Source organism: Haliaeetus leucocephalus, unplaced genomic scaffold (assembly GCF_000737465.1).
Source record: "Haliaeetus leucocephalus isolate CR32 unplaced genomic scaffold, Haliaeetus_leucocephalus-4.0 Scaffold206, whole genome shotgun sequence".
NCBI classification, from domain to species: Eukaryota; Metazoa; Chordata; class Aves; order Accipitriformes; family Accipitridae; genus Haliaeetus; species Haliaeetus leucocephalus.
The window spans coordinates 12,581,573-12,602,682 of record NW_010972642.1 but is presented as its reverse complement, the minus strand read 5'-3'; the positions used below and the strand labels follow the sequence as shown (position 1 = coordinate 12,602,682).

Sequence of the window (21,110 nt, the reverse complement as noted above, 5' to 3'; positions counted from 1 at the left end):
CCAAGGAGGGGGCTGGTTAACCACTTCCAAAATCCGAGCTGGAGTGGATGGGCTGTTGATGTTGAGTGAGGCCCCTCCAGTGCACAGAGAGAAGGATCAGAATGAGCTGCCCCGACTGAAGGGAATTTCTTCAGATTAAGTAAATGGTGGGTCTTCTTGCAAGGTCAGCTTGAGCCTGTGTTGGGCTGGCACGGAGTACCCTGCGTGGAACAGAGCTGGGGAGCGCTAACACTGCGCATCGGAACACTTCATTAAGGAAAACATTCTGTACTGGGGAAAAAAGGAGCTCGCTGTGCACCTCTCCCAGGGGCAGCAGGGACCACTTTTGTGAAATGTCCTAGTCGCACTGCAGGTGGACAAAAGGTTTTTCCTCCCTTTCGTACAAAGCAGTAAACTTTGCTGGTGGGAAATAATCACAACAATGTTCCTGCCTCCCTGCTGCTGGGCCCTGTACCATTGGTTTGGTCTTTCTAATGGGAGAGATAATTGGATAACTGGGACCATTGCAGGGATTTATGCAGACAAAAAATATCTATTTTCGAAACACCTTGTTGTTTTGGATTGGAATGAATGCAAAGCCAAGAATAAAAAATTTTCCTTAGAAACTTGAAAGATCTTTTTGGAAGAACTGAAATGGAGCTTTATCAAACCTCCACTAGAAAAATAAGCTCCATTATAAAATGGAGCTTTTATTTTATTTATATAAAATAAATGTGGGAAGAACTTGTTCAGACGGAAACATTTGGAATAGGCTTCACTGGCACCTTGTTCTCAACTTCCAATTTTCTTTCAAAGTAACCTTTTAAACAGACTGCATATATGGGAAGGAAACTGGGAATATATGAATGTCAGCAATGAGTTTGGGATCATGTAAGCCACAGCCACCTCCCCCCCCCCCCCCAAAAAAAAATCCCTATGTACTTACATGTGCTGGCGGAGCCTTTAAAGGCTCTGAAATGACGTGGATTATCCCGTTGGAAGCGATTATATCCCATTCAACAATAGCACTTCCATCCACATATCTGATCTCACTCTGCCAGGACAAAGAGCAACGAGAGCTGAGCTTTAGCCCTCCTCCCTTTGGGACTGAAATAAACCTTGAGACTATTTCCCCACCTCGGTTACTGACAGAGCGAAAAATCACATGGGACCTTATGGTGCTGCCTCCCTGGGCAGCAGCCTGGGATGGCCCCAGGCTGTGCATGAAGTAGCCATTAGCATTACTTGCATATTGCCTTCAGATGTTTCAGATGTTTCTTTGTCTTTATTAAAAAAAAAAAAAAAAAAGAGTTTTTTGTGATGTTTGTGCAATTGCCAAGTTCTGCATAGGAGCGTTGTTACTCCTGAGTGCCAGGCAGGCTGCAGCCTACCTCCGTTACAGCTGCTTTCTGCGCTGAGGATGCTACTTGCTCTGAGTTTGCTGGCTCGAGAGAGCTGGCTCAGCACTGATGGGGAGCCGCTGCCCGCAGTTTATTTGGTGACCTAGCATCTGCGAGCTGGAGGCTGGTCCCATTTGGCAGCTTTTTAGGAAGGAAGAGGAATGGGATCAGTCGTTGTCACCCCAACGCCTCTCGAAACTCTGCTGATAATGGGAGTCCTCAACTGCTTTGGGCTGGTCCTGAGCCTCTCCAGCCTGCGTCTGTGTTTTGGGAGAGTGGATCCGTGGGCGCCTGCCCTATTGCAAATGCCGCTTTAAATCGCGTCCTAGCAAAATGGTTTCTCCTCAAGTGAGCGGAACCAGGAGCTGGGACGGGTGGGTGCTCGGCTGCCCAGAGCTCGCGTGGGAAGCGGCTGCTGTCTCTCCTTCCCACCCTGGCACCCCGCCGAGCTGTACCGCATCCGAGGGCGTCCATGGGTCCTCCAGGGAGGAAGAAAAGCTACGAATTTCCAACCAGCTTTGAAGGGCAGGAGCGAGATTTGTGTTAATGGGCTCAGAGCCTCCCCTTGGCAGCTTTTGAAGAAAGGAGGATTTTTTTTTAAGGAGAATGTCTGCTAGCTCAAATATCAGATCAAAGCAATCCAAAAGAGCTCCTGGCATGCTAATGAGTGATACAGGTAAGCCTCGTGCTAGCGCACCTGATCTCTCACAAGGATATACTTTATTAATGCAGTTACTGGGTTTGCAGTATAGGGTGGTTTTAAAAATATAAATGGTAATTCTCATGCCAAAGGAGTTCTCCTGAAAGGGGAAGGAGGAAGGGAGCAAAGGCAACAGATGACTCATTTGTGCAGCTGTTCCTGCAGCACCTATTTCCTTCTTGTTGGTGTCCGTGAAAATCCGCTTCCCCCCCCCCCAGTTGGCATGTTGGGCACTCAACTTTCCTTGGGTCCAGCACCATTCTCTAGAGCACATTTTAACTGCAAGCCCACAGGCGTGGGGTTTCTTATTTTCCTATTCAGCTGTACAGCCTCACCCACAGCAGAGTCCCAGCCTCGGTCTCAAGGGGTTTCTGTCACAGAAGTAATTTGAAATGCTTGGGCAGTGAGTATTTTCTTAATACAAAAAGGAGAAGTTGGGTGTGCTTTCAAAGGATGTGTTCTCTAAAATGTCAACTTTCCATTTGCAAATATACTTTCGATTTGCAAAAAAGGATATAAATTTTTGCATTTAAAAAGCACTGAAGTAGTAATAAAAAAAGGAAACCACTGTTTTATCTGCTTTTGCTCCGAGCAAGGCTGTGCTGGTGTCTCCTGCCTCTCCCAGAAAGTTACCAAGAAACTTTAGAAATGCCCACACCTTTCTTTAATGATAAGCTGCTGCTCTGATCTCTCCTCCTATTGCATTGCTCTCTCCCATAATCCTGCCAGGCTGAGAGAAGGGTTGAATCGAGCCCATATCCCCATCCTGCCGTCCCTGCAGGCCACCTGAACAGCTTCCTTTGAGTTTTGCGGGTCAGAGCTTGGCCATGGGCAAACGTGTAAATTTGCAGTTTGCCAGCTGCTATCCTGCAGTCTCTGGGCAGGAAAGCCCCTTCTGAAGTCAGGCTTTTGTTGCTGCCCACTTTAACCTTACTGAATTGCTCTCTGGATCAGCATGTCACCCCATTACTGGGTATAACATAAGGGGGGAAGAAGCATGAAGATGGGAGATTTATTAAAAAGGTACCTGTTCAGTGGTGGGGGCTTGATATTCCTGGCTCTTGGTGTTTGTAATGAGGAGTTTTTCCCCTAGACGAGTTAGAAGAGTGGTTCCGTTGGTCAAGTCCTCGTAAAACATTATGCTGGCATTAGATAAATGATACTCGATGTCTCGCCCGGAAAGTGTCTGCAAATGAGAGCAAAATACAAGGAACATTAACTGATCTCATTAATCCTCTGGATTTACAAGTAGGCTAAGTGCCTGTGACCTTTCCCCCTCCTTGCTATTAATTGCAAGTGCAATATGGGCTAGAGGCTACTGGGAAATCTGGATGCGAACAGTGGGATCTTCTGTCCCTGCTGGCCTCTGATGGCTGCCTGAGCAGGCAGTACCTCGATTCTGGTGGGACAAAGGATTTTATGCTTTTGTACAATGACCTGAAGCGATGAGCCTCAGAGATTATCCAAGCAGCTTGAAGATGTAAGGCAGGGCATAAACCCGTGTGAATTGTTTGAGATGATGTTTGACGGAAGGAAGGAAGGAAAAAAGGGAGAAGCATAGATGTGAAGCTAGGAACAGGTGCCTTTAATGTATGTGTGGGAACTACCAAAGCTGTGCACTGCTTTCTTCAAATAACTGTGCCTGATGTTAATAAGCCAGAACAGACTTCATCTCAGGCAGACTCTTTTATAACTAGGTAACTAAAATCCCTGATGGAAAAGTCTCTGTAGTGACTCGAACGCTCAATAACCTTGCGCTCCTAACTGTGGAAGAGAAATGGAAATGAACTCGCCTCTTTCAGAACCGCAGTTTAAAGTATGTGGGGTTACACAGAAGTCATGTCATACTAAGATTTTTTTTTTTTTCCCCACGCTTAAATTTCACTGGGATATAGAAACCTATAATGGCAGTTTAAGAAGTGTTATTAAAACGAGGAAGGAAAAAAAGAAAAAAACCCTGACCTCATTTTCCCTTAACCCGCTGTCGTTTGGAGCAAAGAGAGTGGCGTGCACTGACAGGTCTGTGAGGTACCGCAGGAACTCTCTCCCCTTCCTAGAGCTGTTGGAGTAAGCCATGATGTCCTAGGCAGAAACAAAATCCAGCTTTACTAAAGAGCAATTGTGCGCTCCTGTGCGGGGAGCTGAAAAGATGAGACTGTATAAACAATGACAAAGAAGCCTTCTGTTATTAGCCATGAAGCAGCTCTGGAGTGACATTACAAAAGAAGTTTGTATTCAAAACCCAGTTTTAGCTGCTGTTTGATGAGCACATCTTCAACTGACTTGCAGGAGTTAGGCCCTTGTTGGCTGTGAGGCTACTTACAATGCCTTTCTGAGTAGTGGCAAGAAAAGGACCCTTTTAATGTTTTGCCTTTCCCCAGCAGCGATTCAATAAAGTTAAAAAGCACCGCTCTCCTTGTGACGCCGAAAAAGCCGGGAGCAGTTCTGCACAGAATCCCCTTTAAGTTAAAGCTGCAGCCGCCTTTGCTTTCCAAATACGTTTTAGAAACCTGAAACCTCTTCGGAGCAAGCAATGCAAAAAATAGCAACTAAGTTCTGATTTTGAGGGTGCAGAATTAGACCACTCCACCTCGCTTCGCTGGTGGGCTGTCGTTACCTGTATTTGCCGTGCTAGTAAAGCAAACCCTGAGATACGACCCAGTGGCGGAGCCTGCTTTGCTCCGCTCCCCCTGACCGAGCAGCGCGCCAGCCGTGGGCCGTACCGACAAGAAGTTTGTCACCGTTGGGAAGGACATCAGCACTTGCAGCAAGTTCCCGCTGCAGGAGAAGCCGTCCCCCACGTAGCCTGGCTTGCAGGTGCAGTCCACCTCTGGAAGGTACAAACACGGAGAGCTGCGTGGGCAAACGCCCTTTTCAAGAAGGCTTTAGGCTGCCCTGTGCCTGAAAAACAGCTTGCAGGCAACAGATTATATATATATTTTTTCTGACGTTAAAAAGAGGCAGAGTCTCATGCAGTGTTATCTAGCAGCCTGTGGCCGACCAAAGGGACCGAAATGCAGGCTGTAGGGTTTAGGGTTATTCCATGCGGGGCCCGGATGACAGGACACCGATATGATGATTAAAGTCGCCAGTTTATTGAGCCTAGCTGATCATTCTTATACAGTTCTCTAAGTTGCTTAGAAGCTTTGATTGGCTGCTGCATGCAAGCATTTGGTGTCCATGCGCACAAACATAAAATGTGATTGGTTATATCAATACTGTTCATGTGCATAAACATAAGATACAGTTAGTTATACTCACTCTGTATAAACGCCCATAAACACAGGACATAATTGGTTATATTAACCAGAGCATGCAAAACTTGTCTCAGTCCAATTGGCCAAGATAAGCCCCTGAATTGAGGTTGGTTGTGCCAAGTTCCCTCTATCGTGGAATGTGCACCTGTGTTTTTCTAATTGGGATCTTTCTTTTTCTGTCTTGTTTATTCTGTTCAAGGCCTTCTAAAGGCATCTGGAATGCTCTTGTGACCATAAGCTACTTTCAGGCCCGGTAACTAAGTTCCATATAATTGAACCCTACACAGGCTGCTGCTCCCCTTTGCGCAGAGGGATGCAGTGAAGGACCCTCTTACCTTTCTCCCTGTAGCAGAAGACGTCCCAGGTTTCGCTCAGGTTGACTCTTCTGCCGTAGTCCACGATGCCAACGTACCCGGAGCCGCAGTTTGGGGAGGAGAAGGCGGTCGGGTAGCCCACTCTTTCGCCGTCTAGCCAGCCGGCAGCGCATAGATGGTACCTCGCCTGCAGCCGGCACGGCCGTAAGGGAAAAAACCCAGGGGAATTGCTGGGTGGTGGGCTTGGGGTGCTGCGGATGAAATGAACAATCCCCCCAGGATGCTCAGGCAGCACCCAACCTGCCAGCACTCTTTCGGAGGGTCTGAGGGGGTTCTGTCCATCCGTCTGTCCTGCAGCCTGCCGTGTGCTGAGTTCTGGGCCGAGGGGCTGCGGAGACGGGGGCCCCTCTGAAAGTCAGCGGCTCTCCGTACGGACCAAAGGAGCCTTTCCTGGGAAAAGCTGCCCTGAGCCCAAAGCCGGGCAGGATCAGAGGTGGGTGTGAAAGCCAAAGGGGATGTGCAATCCCGTTGTGTGCCAGCCTACCTTTTGTCAGCGTGGGAAGGGCTCAAAAAACCAGCTCAACATAGAAAATAGTCCCCAGGAGCGCTGGAGCCAGCCCCTTTGCCAGCTTTGCTGCTTCAAGGTAAATATTTAGACTATGGGGCACAGGGGACATGCAGCTCCGGCTGCAATCTGAATCTCCTTGGGCAGCAGAAGGAGATTTACGTGCTGGCTGTGGTCCAGCCTGACATTTTACTAAAGGTGTCTCTAAACGGTGAGCGTTTCTCTTTCTTCCGCAGATGGGAAGGAGACAGAAAGGCACAGTCAGTCTGACCCACTCCTCTAAAACAAGTTTCGCAAACCCAAGGTATGATGCTCATCCTGCTAACGTCAGCCGTGTGTTGTCTATAACATGCTCAAGGAAGAGAATATGGAAATGGGTCTGCTAATTTAACAGCATTTGGGGAAAAGATTCCTGGAGCCTCACATTAAAAAACCAAATTAATCTGAGCATAATTCTGAAGTGTACATTTCTTTAAGAAGTGCTAATAATTAAAACCCGCAGGAAAACACTCTGTAAGTCTGACTCTACCATCTCACCCCAGTACCACTGGAAACAAGAACTTGGCAACTGGTTTCAGTGCTGTCTGAGCAGGCACGAAACCAATAAACAGTCTGAAAACTGCTCCCAGCCAAACACACCCTGGGGCACGGGGGAAGGAAAGGAGGGAACATGAAGCTTATTAGCACAGAGCAGCCCCCTTGCTCCTCCCTCCCCATTTACGCTGTGGCTAGGTCGGCTCCAAGGATCTCTCCCGCAGCGAGGTTAGCTCACCTTCTGCGCGTAGAGCAGCTGGTTGTACGTTGCGATGGTGGCCGACTCATTGGCACAGGCCTCCTTTGCCTTCTCGTAAGTCATTTTGTACTGTCCTTGTGGGGACCGTAAGTGGAAAACCCCAACCGTGGTATCTGCAAAGCAAGAGAAGAACCGGCTCTTCCTGAAGGGGTTTCCATGTCTGGATGCAGAGTCAACTGTGCCATACAAATACCCGTGAATTTTGTGAAATGTAGTTAGGACAGATTGATCCCTTCGGGGTAACATTCCTACGTGGAATGCCCTCACCTATTGCTTCATAAATCTGGTATCGCAAAGTACGTAAGCACACTTTCTAACTTTAATCACCTCATTGTTTCAAGGGGACAGAGGTAGAGGACTGAGCGAGCTTACAGACACGAGGATCCTGGCCGCTGGCTTCAGTGCAGTGGCACAGAGACGAGGATGTCCCTGTCCCGTGGCGTGCACCGTGTGCCATCCTCACCTTGGAAGTGGAGATCGGCACAGTCGGCGTCAGGGTGGCACTGCCCGTTGTCTTGCAAGCAGCGGTCGAGGGGAAGCTGCATCACCGAGCAGTTCAGCCCGTCGCCGATGTAGTTATTTTTACATTCGCACTTGCGTTTGTCCTGGTCGGAGAGAGAATAAAGAAGGCCAAGCCAAGTACTTAGCTGACATAAAAGTGGTATTTCAAGCAACATTCTGAACTGTTGGAAAAATTTCACTTGATATAGCCAGGAATGGACAAACAGGGAAGTTGCTACTAACAGCTGTGATTCAACAGACCACAAACTCTGACACCGACATTTATTCTTCTAAGCAAACATTTACACATGCACTTGGGCGCTTTCCTGAATTAATACCAAAGCATAATTCCACCCACAAAGCTATAACGTGCATTGGGGAATTACATGACACGTAATTTAACAAAAACGGATGGCAGACCTATCAAAATGATATTTAAATAACTGGGCATGGGAGCATGAAAGGAATTTATCAGCCTGCTGATAGTAATAAATTGAGAGCTATAAACCAAGCAGGAGCTGGTGACATCCAGGGATTGCGGTGGTTGGCAGCTGGAACGGATTAGCGGCAAGGCTTTTCTAGATAGCTCCTGGAAGACACATCAGGCAAGCCACCAAAACGGAACGGACAGGTGATCCCGAAAGCATCCAGACAAATGTTGCATCGAGTCACCGGCACAAGTTTTCCTCAACAACATTGACTGTGGGGGCCAAGGAATTAGTATCATGTGGCTGCAGAGCTTTTTAAGGTGAGTCCGTCCAGCCAACAAGTGACACTATTCTCCCAGCTGTCCCTAGGTTTAGCTATCAAAATATATTCAGTTTCAATCCAACAAACTCCTATTGCAAATAGGGATATGCAGTTAAGGAGAGCTAAGAAGGGAACAGAAAAAGCACACACGCAAAATATCCCATCTGCTGTATCACCCCTTTCCCTAGAGCAAAGAAGTCAAACTGTTTCTCACTCCTCAGCTGAAAGGCTACCAAACTGATGTGGAAAGTAGGCTGGGGCTACATAAAGGTTGTTTTGGAAAACAGGGACTTTGAGAGGTACAGGGTGTGATCCAGCCAGAGAAAATACTTCCGCGGGCACCGGGAAGAAATGCCTCAGACTTCCCTGCTGGTGACTGAAATAATTCAACTTACAGGTCCTATGACAGTGCAAATGGCATGCTCATGGCAGCCTCCGTTGAACCCGTCAGCGCAAGGATTTACTGGAAGGCACGTAAAGCCATCTCCCTTGTGTCCTTTCTGGCAGCTACAGAAGACTTTCACCCCGAGTTGTGTGCATTCGGCTGCCTTGTGGCACCCGCCGTTGTTTTGTTTGCAAAGGTCTGCAGCTGTGTGGCGAAAAGAAAACAGGTGAGTAAAGTCTGCTTTTAAAGAGGATGGTCTTCACAGAGACAAAGCACCTCCAGATTTTTAAGGCACGCTAAAAATACTAGGACACTTGTTTGGGGAAAAAAACTGAGTTTCCTGAAGCATTCCTGACCTTGTGCAAAGGCTATCCTTTAGGGCTCTGAAGCCCTTGTCAGGATATTGTTGGTTTAAGAGATGTGGCACCACCCCCAGAGACTCTGCTTTGCCTTTTGGTGGCCCGAGAGAGCTGCTTTTTTGGGGACTCTGCTCTGGCCAGGGTGACTTCAGAGGACGCAAGACACCTGGCTCAGGAAGAACGACTGTTTCTGCAGCGATGTTACTGGGGAACTGCCTTGCCTAAGGTCATCAAAGAAAATCCTATTAAGTGAAACACTGCTAAAACCCATACTGTCTCCAAAACCTGACTGAAGCGCACCTCTTGCTCATAATCCTGCTCGGTAAAGCCTGGTGAAGCCAGCCACTTGCTTCAGAAAAAAACTGATCTGTACATATCCTGACTTTGTTTCACTTGCTGCATTGTGGAAGTTTTTAGGTTTTTTAGCCAACTTTTCATACCGGATGGTAACTTGCATACGAGTGCATGTGCAAGAGGGGACAACTCGCTTTCTTGTAGCAAGCTGTGCGAGAGGGAGCTCACCGGTGCATGTGATCCCATCGCCGTCGTAGAACGGCTTGCACTGACACGTGTTGTTCTCCCTGCAGACGGCGTTGGCGGAGCAACTCGGGGAACACACTGGCTGCAGAGCTGGGGGGGAGGCAGAACAGCGGGGGAGAAGATGCTATTTATAGTGCAATGCCCTTGTTTCATGCAGAAAGAAAAGCCATCATACCAGTCTTGCTAACTGGAAAACCTGTCAGAATTTTTTGGGGGGTGATACCTTCCCTCAGGTAACCCAGAGCCCCTCCACAGGGGAGGTAAACACTTATATTCCCATTTCACAAAAGCGGAGACAGGGAGGTGAAGGGACACATTCAGAGTCCAGAGCAGAGTCCCTTAGCCTCCAGTGAGGGCTTCTGACATTATTAACCCTTTCTCTCTCTTTTCTACGCAAATCCTCTGTTAAATTGCAAGTGCTAGCAACCCTTGGCTCCACGCGGCGGAGCCTGGTGAGAAGAGGCAGAGACCTAGCTTGGTTTCACACAGCCGGCCAGTCCATCCTGTTTCGCAGAAACATCGTCCCGTTCCTGAATAGCCTTCGTCACACTGCCCGTGGGTCTTGCATTCGCAGGCTGCAAAAGGAACGCAGAAGGATCACTTACAGAGCTGCCTTTGGGAAAAGGGAAAATCTTTCCTTAGAGAAACCACCTAGACTGTCAGTTGAGATACAGTATTATTTAGCAACTATTTCGATAAATTTAACCTCATGGTTTTTCACCACAAGGCCAGTCAAGCAGTGGGCCAGACTGTCCAGAGTGGTTGGGCGGTTTCCATCCTTGCATGTTTGCAAGCCCTGACGGGACAAACCCTCAACAGCCTGGTTTGAGCTCAGGGCTGACCCTGCTTGGACCAGGGGCTGGACTAGACACCTCCTGAGGTCCCTTCCAACCCGAATTATCCTGTGAGCCTATGATTTTATAACTGGCATTCATCCACTGTTACTCTGAAAATGAAAATGAGGGTTGATCTGCATCGTGGTAGAGTAGCAAACTTCACAAAGGACTGTGGCAGGAAGGAGGTAATGTCTGAGCTGAAGACCCAGCCTGATCCTGTCCTAATGTGCAGCAGCTGTGAAACTGAAGCATGAGGGACTGATTTAATCTATAGGTGATGGTTTTTTCCCCTCACTCTTTGGGCCCTGCAATAACTTAGATGCTGAGTCCTTTTTAAGGAATTATTGGTGACTCTCTGATTTATAATGCAATGAAGTAGCATCCTTTCTTGCCTTATCTCTCTTCCTGAAATATTGTTGTTTAAAGACAACAATGATGTGGGATTGGGGAAACTGATTCTGTGAAGAGCTGGTCCTGCTGAAAAGGAGTTTCACCCTCTAGTTATCTAATTTTTGGCTGACATAAATATGCATTGAAGAGAAGGGGCTGGGAAACTTTTTTTTTCTGTTAGACGCCACAATCTGCATCAGACTACTGGCTCACACAGTTGATGCTATGTTGTGCTATAAAACTGATAAATTGCAGGTAAGCATACTCTTGAATATTGGTATCCAACCCTAGTGTCTTGCCTCTACCCTAAGGATATCTAGCTTATAAACCCCACTGTATGTGCATGATGAGCACTACAGGTGCACATAGTTAGGAGAAAGATTAATGTAGCTTCCCACCTGATGGCTTTATGTTGGGAAAACATTTAAGTTTAAAGGGTGATATTGATCCTGGTTCCACCTAGTTCACATTTAAAACCACAGCAAAAAGGATTATGTGAGCAGTTTCTCGGCTGCCGTTCCTCTTCACAAACTGCCGCCTTCAGTGTTTTTTTTTCTTCTCTTCCACAAAAATAGCGTGTGGCCTTGGTCTCCTGCAGTCCTTGAGGAACCACATTGCTAAAATCCTGTCTTGCCCTTTATGGGGATAGGGGAAAAGGCTGTGCTGTAGCTGAAAACACTTGTTGATGGAGGCTCTGTCTCCGTTCCCTGTTACTTATGTACCATATGAGAATAGGAGGAGCCCTGCAGAGAAAGCTAAGTAAGTCTCTGCCACTTCCCCACCTTCTCCTCCTCCCTTCTGAGACCTTGTGCCATCCCTCTGTGTGAGGAGGCACTCGGGGAAAAATGTTGGTGTTGAAAGGGGGAAGCATTTCTTGGTTTACTTAACCCATCACTGACAAAGCAGTTTAAGTGCGACACGGGCAACAGCATGGAAAGGAAACGTAAACGTACGCCTGCAGCTGGAGCTGTATCTGCCTGGCAAGCACAGCTCGCACGACGTCCCGTTGAAGCCGCTGTCGCAGCGGCACTCTCCTGTCCCGCTGTACCCGTCGTCGCAGGAGCCGTGGTTATTGCATGGGGTCTCTGGGCCCCCTGGACAAGCTGGAAGAGTTAAAAAAAAAAAAAAGAAGTGTCTGTTTAGCTCAAGTGCACGCTTATTCCTTGACACTGTTCTGTAAAAAAATCCTTGAACAGGGAAAGGCCTGTAAATGCATCTCTGTTGGGGTGTGTAAAAGCAGCTGTGACACTTGGAACTGCAAGCCTCCTGCTCTGAATTCCTTGACGTACTTTACAACTCCTGTCAGAAGGGTGTCATGGCCCCTTCCAGCCCTGTGTCTGGGTGCTGTTACCCGACTGCTTGCTCATTCCGACCCATCGGTGAATGGCGCTGCCCAGCCCCTGCCCAAATCCAGCCTTGCTTGTGCACCTCCATGTGTCTGGGTGCTGCTGGGGTGAGCCCAAAGGGCAGCTCAGGCCAGGCTGGCCAAAATTGCATGGGACCTGCATATGTCAGTCTGTGAAATCTGGATGCCTACGTGCCCCGGTGAGAGCCTCAGTACCATTCCCCTGTGGGGCTGGGGGGTGAAGGAGCACACGGTTCGTTAGTGGGTGCTAACAAACAGCTGGAGAGAAAGCCTCCCAAACTGTCTCGCACCTGGTTAAAGTTATAATTTCTGAGCTTGCACCAGTGGTGTGCCTGCTTGCAGGTGGCTGAGGAATCGTATGCTGTGTCTCTGGCGTGCCCTGGTATCCCCGCCACAAACCTGAAGTCTGGTCTTGTGCCGAAAGGACTTTCAGCTGGTGACTAATTAATTCTCGCTAGGTTTGGTTACAGCAGGGCAGTCTTTATAGCATTCACTTAGTTTGCTAGCCTGGAGTTTAAAACTTCCCGTAAATGCGAAAAAGAGATTCTGTGGAGTGGCAAAGCAATACTACTTTCTATTTACTTCAGCTCTTGCAACGGAGTTCCCCCATCTTGTGGCTGGTGTCTCCGCATTCCGCTACCCCAGGTGCCGCAGCTCAGCCGGCTGGGTGCTCCGCAGGGTGCTCGGGGAGGGGGCTCCTACCTTGGCAGTCTGGCCCGAAGTAGCCCTTGCAGCACTTGGCCGCGTGGATGACCATGGAGCAGTTCCTTCGGCAGCCGTCCCGCCGCAGCCCGTAGGACTCGTACGTGCACCGCTGGATCCCGTCCTGGGCATCGCACGTGCCAGCGCAGAGAGGAGGGGAAAATGCAGAAGATGAGTGCTGCGTGGAGGTTTGGTTTTTTTTTCCCTTGTTAAATCACCGTTCTTGATGTACATCGAATTAGAACGTGGTGTGTGAAGAGTGCAGGTGTGAGGCCCCTGCCGCCTTTTTGAGTCCAGACTTGCTAAGCGCCGTTAATGAGGATGGAGGGGCTGCTCCAAAGTCAGCCCAAGCGCTCGCTACAGTGGATGCTGTGCGAGACCAGCAAGTGTCGTCCCCCCCAGCCCCTGGGTGTTTGCCCAGGGACAGGTTTGTCCCTGAGGCTTTATGGCATCAATTAACAGTGTGGTTTCGCTGTTGAGGGTACTCTTTTCATTTTTTTTCAAAGCAACTTATTAGAGTTTGCTTGTGTGAAGTACAGAGAAGAGCAGGTTAGGCTGCTTAAATGCAAGATTTTAAGGTATTACCTTTGGTTTTGTCCCTGGAGGGCATTTTGAATTACTGAAACAGCTAACACAATGGCCCTGTTATACAAAATGGAGAAGAAAAAAAAGTATATTAAAATAATGACAACAAAAGGCTATTTGATGTGGACAGAAAGTTTGTTTTATGAGAGCAGCAAACATGAGCAGAGAAGAGTGTAGGCTTACTACACTTGAAACAGAACATAAAAAACTCTGGAGAAAGAAGAGAGGAGAATGACAACAAAATATTTGTGTTAATTTAGTGCTATGCAATGCAAGAAAATAGTTTTGATACCAGAATATAAGTTCTGGAAGAATAAACTTTGCTATGGATTTAAACAAGCAGGGAAGAGATGGTGAATATTCTTCAAATATTGACATGGGCTGCATCAGATCTGGATGTCTAATTTGGAGTAGAGTTAAATGGTTACTTTTCAGGAAGCGCTGACTAGATCTGAGGAAATGGTATCTATTCAATTTCATTTAACAAAATCATGAAACAAAAGGTAACTTGAGCAGATGGGATACACACAAGTGTTGGTTTTACAATTGAAATATAAATTCCAATAAGTTTTTTTTTTAAGACTGATTACATGAAAATTTTTTTTACTTTTTGGTCATTTTTTCATACATTCTAATGAAACTGAAGTAAATTTACTCTTGAAACCATTTCAAAATGGGTTTCAAAACTTCCTGTTTGTGGGACCCATCAAAGTTCACAGAGGAAACTTCCTCCACGCTAACAGTGCCTCCAGGTGTGTTAAAGGATATTTCTGTGAAAGCAAGAAATGTGGGAGACTGAGAGCCCGGCCAACAGACTAGGCAGTTCTCTGTCTTCTGTCCTTAATACCTTGTGCAGCTGGGACAAGCGACGCTGTTCCTTTGTAATTGGGAACTTTGTAAATGCAATCTCTATGACCAAATCAGTGTGAATTTATATTAATTTAAAAGCATGATAGGAAGATCTGTTCTTCCTCAAATTTATGCTTGCGTTTGTAAGGTACTGTCCTTATGGAAAACGGGGCAGGGCTCGCTAAGCTGGTCTTCACTGAAACCGCTTGTCCTGTGTGTTGCTTATTGTGGATGCAGGATTTCTGTCGTGTATCTTCCGGGTGTTGTGCTGCGCTTCTTAACCTCAGCTCTAACCCAGGCGACAGATGAAGCCAGCCTGAAGCGGCGGCACTTAATCTCCGTAGTGCCAAAGCTGCTGCGAGTGTTGCCCCGGTCCCCGTGAGGATGGGGTTTGGCCCTTGGGCCGTGTCTTTGCCAGGGTGGGGGGACCAAAAAAGGGGACTGACCGTGAAATCCACGGTGAAGAAGCTGTCGCAGCGTCCCCCCAGGCTGGGGTCTGTCAGCAGGCAGTCAATGCCGTAGGCGATGCCCCCATCGAACTCCAGCTGCCGCTGCACTATCTTGCACTGTCGGTCGTTCAGGAAAAGGGCACCCTGAGAGAGGGGATGGGGAGGGGGGGGTGATAAGTCAGGAGCCAGTCTTCCTTGAATCCAGGCTGAATCCAGGGCCTGAATGGGAGTTAGGGATAATCCTTCCCCTGTAGGAATGCTCTTGGTGCAAGATGGTGTGTTAAACTATCCTGGAGGTAACGCTGATGGCTGTAGGGGCCCGAAACCAATTTGGGGACCTCTTTTCCTATAGCTGAATGCTATAACCTCACAGATGAGCAGATCTTTTTCCTTTCCTGAAGGGGACAGAGTATGCCAGCCCTATGTTTACCTTATGCACATTTAGTCTTAGTCATGTTTTGAGGGGCAGGTGCTCACCGAGTATAATATGATACATTGGCAAAGAAAAATGTGTCGTTGTTCTGGCTTAACAGGCTGTGTGCATGCCTGCAATCTTAGCTTGTAAGTGCTTACAAACCAGAGTCTGCATGCAGATGCTACATTCGTGGGGCTTCTGCCAAAGCCAGGTTCATTTTAACAGTTTTCCATTGTGTATTTCATTGTAGGAGAAATTACAATGTGCTAGTACCTCAGTTTTGAGGTAACTGAGAGCTGTTTTGAACAAATAGCATCTTACAACAGAGAAAATGACAGTTCCAAAGAGTCTGACAAAGCATCTAGCCTGCTGAATCCGTTGGAGCGGCTGCCCTGGTTTTGTGGCTGTTGGCACAGACTGGGGAAGATCAACTGGGGTTTGATGCCACTGACCCTTTCTGGGGGCTGTGCACGGGCACGGCGGGGTCTGCATGAGCAGATCCCGCAGCAGGGGCAAAAAGGGTAAATGTGCCAGCGGGGTGAACACTTACAATCTCCCTGTTATCCCCACAGCTGATGCTGAGGTTGGAGCCCTGCAGGGTCTTCAGCGAGGTGGAGAGGGGTAGCTGGTAGGCCAACACCTGGGAAGGAAGGAGGGGAGATGCTCGTGTCTGGGCTCACATGTCTTGGCCTTGGCAACGCTCCTAAAAAGCAAGGGCTTACCGCAGCGTCACGGACAATGTGGAATTTGAGGTACTGCACCAGTTTGTCTGTGTTGGTCTTCTTGAAGAGAAAGTCCAGCTGCTCCTGCGGTAGCCCACGGATAGCTGCGTCTGTGGGCCAGAAGAGCGTGACGGGTTTGTGGATAGGATCGTTGATCAGCCCAAGCAGGTTGTTCTTCTGCAACGTACCAAAAATTGGGGTGGAGGATTAGTGCTCCATCTAAAATGATGTTGACCCTATGGGGTGAATGTCTGGTCTAACTGGGATGCTGTGGGCTGCCTGGTCACCAGCCTGCAAACACCATGACTTTAAAGAAAACAGATGCCCGAGTTGAGCTGCCCAAGTTGAGTTACATGACCAAATTCTCAGAATTGCTCCATCACCCAGGGCTGCCCACCGAAACCCAGGCTGACGGCCCAACTTTGGGCTCAGAAAATCACATTTGGGTCAAACCTTGGCTGTGTAATTTGGTATATGGTAGGACAGAGCTAAGTGGGGAGGGGAAAGGTGGCTGTGGGTCCACCTGACATCCCCCTTACCTCTGCAGGAGAGGGACCACGTGGTGAGCAGGGTTGTGTGTGGTGTTGTGAGCCCTTTGGCTCCACTGAAAACCATCCTGCCAGTGATGCCTTGTGCCACGTCTGTGCTCTTGTATTTAAGAGACGTGTTTAAAACCTTTGCCCAGTTGCTGCTGTGCCTTGTGTCCTTACCTCTAGCAAACTGCTGAACAGGATGTATCCATGTTTGGCTGCAACCATTTTAAGGCTTTCCTATGAAGAAAGGCATATTCAGTAACTTATCTAATAAATACGTTATGTGGGTATTTAAAAAGCAGATATTGGCTTGCTTTACCCTGTAAGTCACTTTTTGTTATGAAATCAATGCCACTGTGCAGAAGTCCTCTTATACTGTTCTTGGTATAACTGTAATTCCTGAATGAATTTTAAATATAACGTTTAACTTATTCAGCAGTGTCAAATGATGTTTGTATAAGGTCTTTTCAGTATCCCTGGGTTTTTTTTTATGACTTACATGATCTACATATCTAACAGTAACTGTGGAAAAGCCCCTGGGTGGAGAATGGCAACGAGCTGCACATACCTTCTTAAGGGGGAAATCCTGGATATGTGATGGGACCAGAATTTGGTTTATGACATGGATCACGCCATTTGTGCCAACAGCATCACGGAGTATAATTTCAGCTTTGTTGTTCAAAACCAGTGAGTTCTGGAAAGGCAACAAAAACACGTTTTCTGTGGAACCTTGTGGGTGGGTGAGGCTGATGCCAGATTTCTTTGATGTGGTGAGCCCAGACCATCCTTTCTTTGCAGCAAACAGTAGCTTCAGTTTTAATAAATTGCCCTTTGCTTTTTCAAACTCTCATCATGCTCATAAAGCCGGAGTGTGAGGATAAAATAACTGGTGTCAAAGCAAGGGTTGTACAACTCCACTGTTAGCATAGCAGATAAGTGCTGAACACTTCAGCTGAATGGGCAACCTTCTTTTAATGCTATTTATTTATCTTTGTGCATCAGGGGAGGGAAGGGAACCATTCCAGTTTTTAAAAAAAGCTGAATGAAAGCGGACTGTTTTATTATTCTGTCTCCTGCCTCTTCATTCTCTGTTACCTGTGAGTAGCTGATGTGTATCGGGTCCCCATGGAGGGAGGTGATGTTGGTGACTGTTGTCAGGTCGCTGTACAACAGGCTGGCACAACCCACCATGTGGTACCGGAGGACTTGAGCCATCACTCCTTTGGCAACCCAGTCCTTGACCTGCAGCAAAAAGTGGAGGAGTTGAGAAGCAGTTGAGCAAGGCATCTGAATCCAGAAAACTCAGCCAGCTCCCCAAAAACTTCTGGCCTTCTTACTTACTCGTGGGTCGCTGTTTAGTACGTCTGTGCGAGGTACAAACAGGGTGAAAGGGCCAGGGCCTGCAATATCTCTGATAGACAAGGCCTGCCAAATTTAAGAGGACAGAGCAGGAATGAGTCGTTAGAGCACACAACATCACGCAGCGATGGGGACAGCCCTGCTGCTGTTGCACGTCGGGTTCCCTTCCCTGCAACGCAAGGGGGAGAGAAACTCTGGCGTGGTGTGGACTTTCCTTCCCAGCCCAGGGGTATCAAATGGAAGGCTGCGGTTTATCGCCAAGTCTCCGTTTCCTCTGCAATAATGAACAGGAGAAGGGGGAAAGCTCCCAACACTAAGTGTAGGGAGGGTGGAGGAGGGCGATCCCCTCCTGGTCAAGGGAAGATGAATAAACCCTTTCATCTCCATATAGTCAAGAGTGGATATATGCATGTGTTTGTACACGCATTTAGGCTGCTTGTACCTAGGAGTAGATTAATTACTGTTAGAGGGACAAATGGACCTGGGCTATCGCTGGTGCTTTGCAATGACCACTGACAAACTAAAATAGGGAGAGAGCTCTGCTGAAGTGGGAGGAAGCAATTAGTTTACCGTGGTAGCGCAAGTGAAACAAGAATATGAGTCTCTGGACTAGCAGGCCAGTGTACGAGTTTGTGCTGCCCTGAGGCTCAGGGTAAATGGAGAATTACTACTGCCGGTCTCCAAAAAGCAGTGAGAACTGGGGTGTGCGCTGACTGTCTAGCAACACACAACAGCGTCCTGTGACATATCCAAGAGGCAACTGAAAACAGCATCGCGGTTCGGAAACGCAGCAGGGCTAGGAGAGGAGCGGTATTTGCTCACACCAGAATTCATGAGAGATGTGCTGGAAGATTTCAGACTGGGTGAAAGCTTCAGTTTTATGCCTGGTCTGGGGGCCCTACTTTTCCCTGGAATCTTAGTCTTTGTTATTAATTCTCTAGAGGTTTTCATGACAGTTAATAGTTTAAACTAGAGCATCTCTGATATTAGTGGCTGGTGATCCAAATCCAGTTCCAATTAAGTTGAAGGATGTTGATACAGGCCAGATTCATGCCTGCTCCCTGCCCCCTCCTTGAGGGGGAAAAAAAAAAAAAACCCCCCCCCCCCCCCCCAAAGTACTTTACTTTTTACTTTTTCTTACCTCTAAGTGGAAATAAAACCTGGATGTGTTGGAGTCCCTGAGAAGTTCCTGCAACCAAGAACAAGACTTTGTAAAAGTGCTGCAAACATGGGGCAACATCTGTGGAGTATAAACAAATGCAGCACTTGGGAAAACAAAGAGGATTTCTGGCTTGGAATAAATGCTGCCCATCTGCGTTGCTCCTGTTCTTTTCTTACATTGCTTTATCAAAGAACAGGCTTCTTTGACACCTAAAAATACTAGTATTAACTCCCTAGTACTGCAGTCATAACGACTGTCCATTAGTTGTAGTTTTTGTGGGGTTTTTTTTGTTTGTTTGTTTGGTTTTTTTTGAGGCAGGTAGGATTATCTTGCAGTGTCCTGTTCCTGGTTTCTTGGATTGGGGTTATTTCCAATTCTGCAGTAGACCTACCAATTTGTTCAAGTTAAAAACTGGCATATTTCAAGAGACAACCACTGTATTAAATAACTATCTGAAGAAAAATAAGGGACAGCAAACACGTGCAGCACTTTACCTGGAAGATATTGCCTCGGCACTTGAATCCATCCCCAATGTAGTTACGTTTGCAGGTGCAGGTCCTTTCTGTCAGCTCGGTGTCATTACAGGTGGCAAATTCACTGCAGCCTCCGTTATTCTTGTAAGATCAAGATTTAAAATATTCAGTTCCTTCATTGCCAGGTCTGCAGGACAATTCTAGTTCACCACTTTTTCCCCCAATGTATATAGCTTAGAAAGACTTAATCCCAACAGTTTTTCAAAACAAGATCTTACTGGAACTTCTGGCAGTATATACCTTCTCGCAAACAATAAAGAGCATTTAAGGTTCTTAAGAAATAACTCATTTTATGCAGAGGATGTAGTTTTGATTACCTCCTTATATCTTCAGTTCATGGTGTTATAAGGATCCAAAAGATTTCCAGGCAGGTTTCATTCCGGACCTTGGGGATGAGTCTTAGCCGCTCTGCTGAGGCAGCATTGACTTACACTGAAGGGAACTATAGCCGTAAATCACTTTTACGGTGCTAGGAGCCTGGATTTCTGGAGGAGCATTACCGCAGGGCTGCCTGTTGACCCGCCACACGTGCTCTCCTCCAAAACACCTCCTGTCTGCCCTCGGGTGCGCTACCGGTGCGACCTAAGGCTCGGAGCAGCAACGATGCACCTCACCCGGCCGCCTGCCCCCGGGAAGAAATCTGTGCCGAGGGGAGACGTTCCTCATCCCGGAGCAGCGTGCCGGGGTTCAGAGCTCTGCCCGGTCACAAGTGGGTGCTCCCCAGCTAGCGCCTCAGTCTGCAAATAAGTTTCTATCCTGGACTTAAGAGCAAATTGGGAAAAATTGAGAATCCATCTTGTTTTCTTTCCTTGTGCTTGTTTCGTTGGTGTCCTTTCTGTTGCTGGTCATCTGGGAGATCCTTTCCCATGGACCATGAGTGGGAGCAGAAGCTCCTTTGGGAGCTGCCAGTGGGGCCTGACTTGACAGGTCGTAGTGAGTAGTGGGTCTGGGTGCTTTTGCTATTTATTTGGCTAGCTTTAGGTGGACTGTTGGCAATCTTGGGTTTATCGTAGCTTCGCATGAAGCTTTGCCGCACAGGGGTTTGCCAAAGGGAAGTCAGATTAGCCTGGTTTGACAGTAACAGTTTTCAAGACTATCTTTTTTTTTTTTTTTTTAATAGCTATAATTAGCCAATTGGAAGCAAAGTTGCTGGAACAAGGCATAGGAAAAGGCAAAAGCATACAAAATCATAGGAAGCAGTAGATCATAACTTTGAGCTCTCCTCCCTCCAGCTTCTGTTTTTGCCCTTGCTCTTTCATCTCTGCAGCCTTTCAAGGTTGGAGAAACTCTGCTGACAGGCCAGGCCCAGAGGGTGAGAATTATTGTCGCTGCGCTCGGAGCACAAAGGATTAATGTGCACGGGAGAGTGGATATGTCCCTGGTGCAGCTTGCCAAGAAGCAGAGTGATGTGGCTGGTGCAGAGAGCCGTGTTGCTTGCAAATGTGTGACTTGCAGTATGTGAGTTGGCTCGTGTGAAACGAACGTGGCTGATTCTCAGCCTGCAGTGATAAGTGAGGGACAAAACGAGGAATGCCGTGGGAAGCCCTGTGCTGTGTGTTGTGGAGGAAAAGAAGGGAAATGGTTGGTGTGGAGAATTTTTTTTTTTTTCTTTTAGCCTTGCCATCAGCAGAGGCTTCCATTCTCCCCTCTCCCCTCCTGTTTCACT

The 21,110-nt window shown here is 47.6% G+C and overlaps 1 protein-coding gene across 1 annotated transcript in view; it reads right to left on the bottom strand.

The window, feature by feature from the left end:
• The window catches only part of STAB2 (stabilin 2), an 87,319-nt gene that overhangs the window by 3,275 nt on the left and 62,934 nt on the right, over positions 1–21,110 (bottom strand). The window contains exons 44-65 of the mRNA XM_010566362.1: positions 19,406–19,525; positions 18,891–18,938; positions 17,732–17,815; positions 17,486–17,632; positions 16,953–17,084; positions 16,568–16,627; positions 15,858–16,034; positions 15,686–15,775; positions 14,718–14,864; positions 13,423–13,479; positions 12,838–12,961; positions 11,723–11,872; positions 10,014–10,118; positions 9,526–9,633; positions 8,655–8,848; positions 7,472–7,613; positions 6,988–7,121; positions 5,672–5,837; positions 4,803–4,909; positions 4,042–4,161; positions 3,107–3,265; positions 926–1,033 (exon numbers count right to left, since the gene is read on the bottom strand). Coding sequence (XP_010564664.1) covers positions 926–1,033; positions 3,107–3,265; positions 4,042–4,161; positions 4,803–4,909; positions 5,672–5,837; positions 6,988–7,121; positions 7,472–7,613; positions 8,655–8,848; positions 9,526–9,633; positions 10,014–10,118; positions 11,723–11,872; positions 12,838–12,961; positions 13,423–13,479; positions 14,718–14,864; positions 15,686–15,775; positions 15,858–16,034; positions 16,568–16,627; positions 16,953–17,084; positions 17,486–17,632; positions 17,732–17,815; positions 18,891–18,938; positions 19,406–19,525 — 2,679 coding nt within the window. The remainder of the gene's footprint in view (positions 1–925; positions 1,034–3,106; positions 3,266–4,041; positions 4,162–4,802; positions 4,910–5,671; positions 5,838–6,987; positions 7,122–7,471; positions 7,614–8,654; positions 8,849–9,525; positions 9,634–10,013; positions 10,119–11,722; positions 11,873–12,837; positions 12,962–13,422; positions 13,480–14,717; positions 14,865–15,685; positions 15,776–15,857; positions 16,035–16,567; positions 16,628–16,952; positions 17,085–17,485; positions 17,633–17,731; positions 17,816–18,890; positions 18,939–19,405; positions 19,526–21,110) is intronic.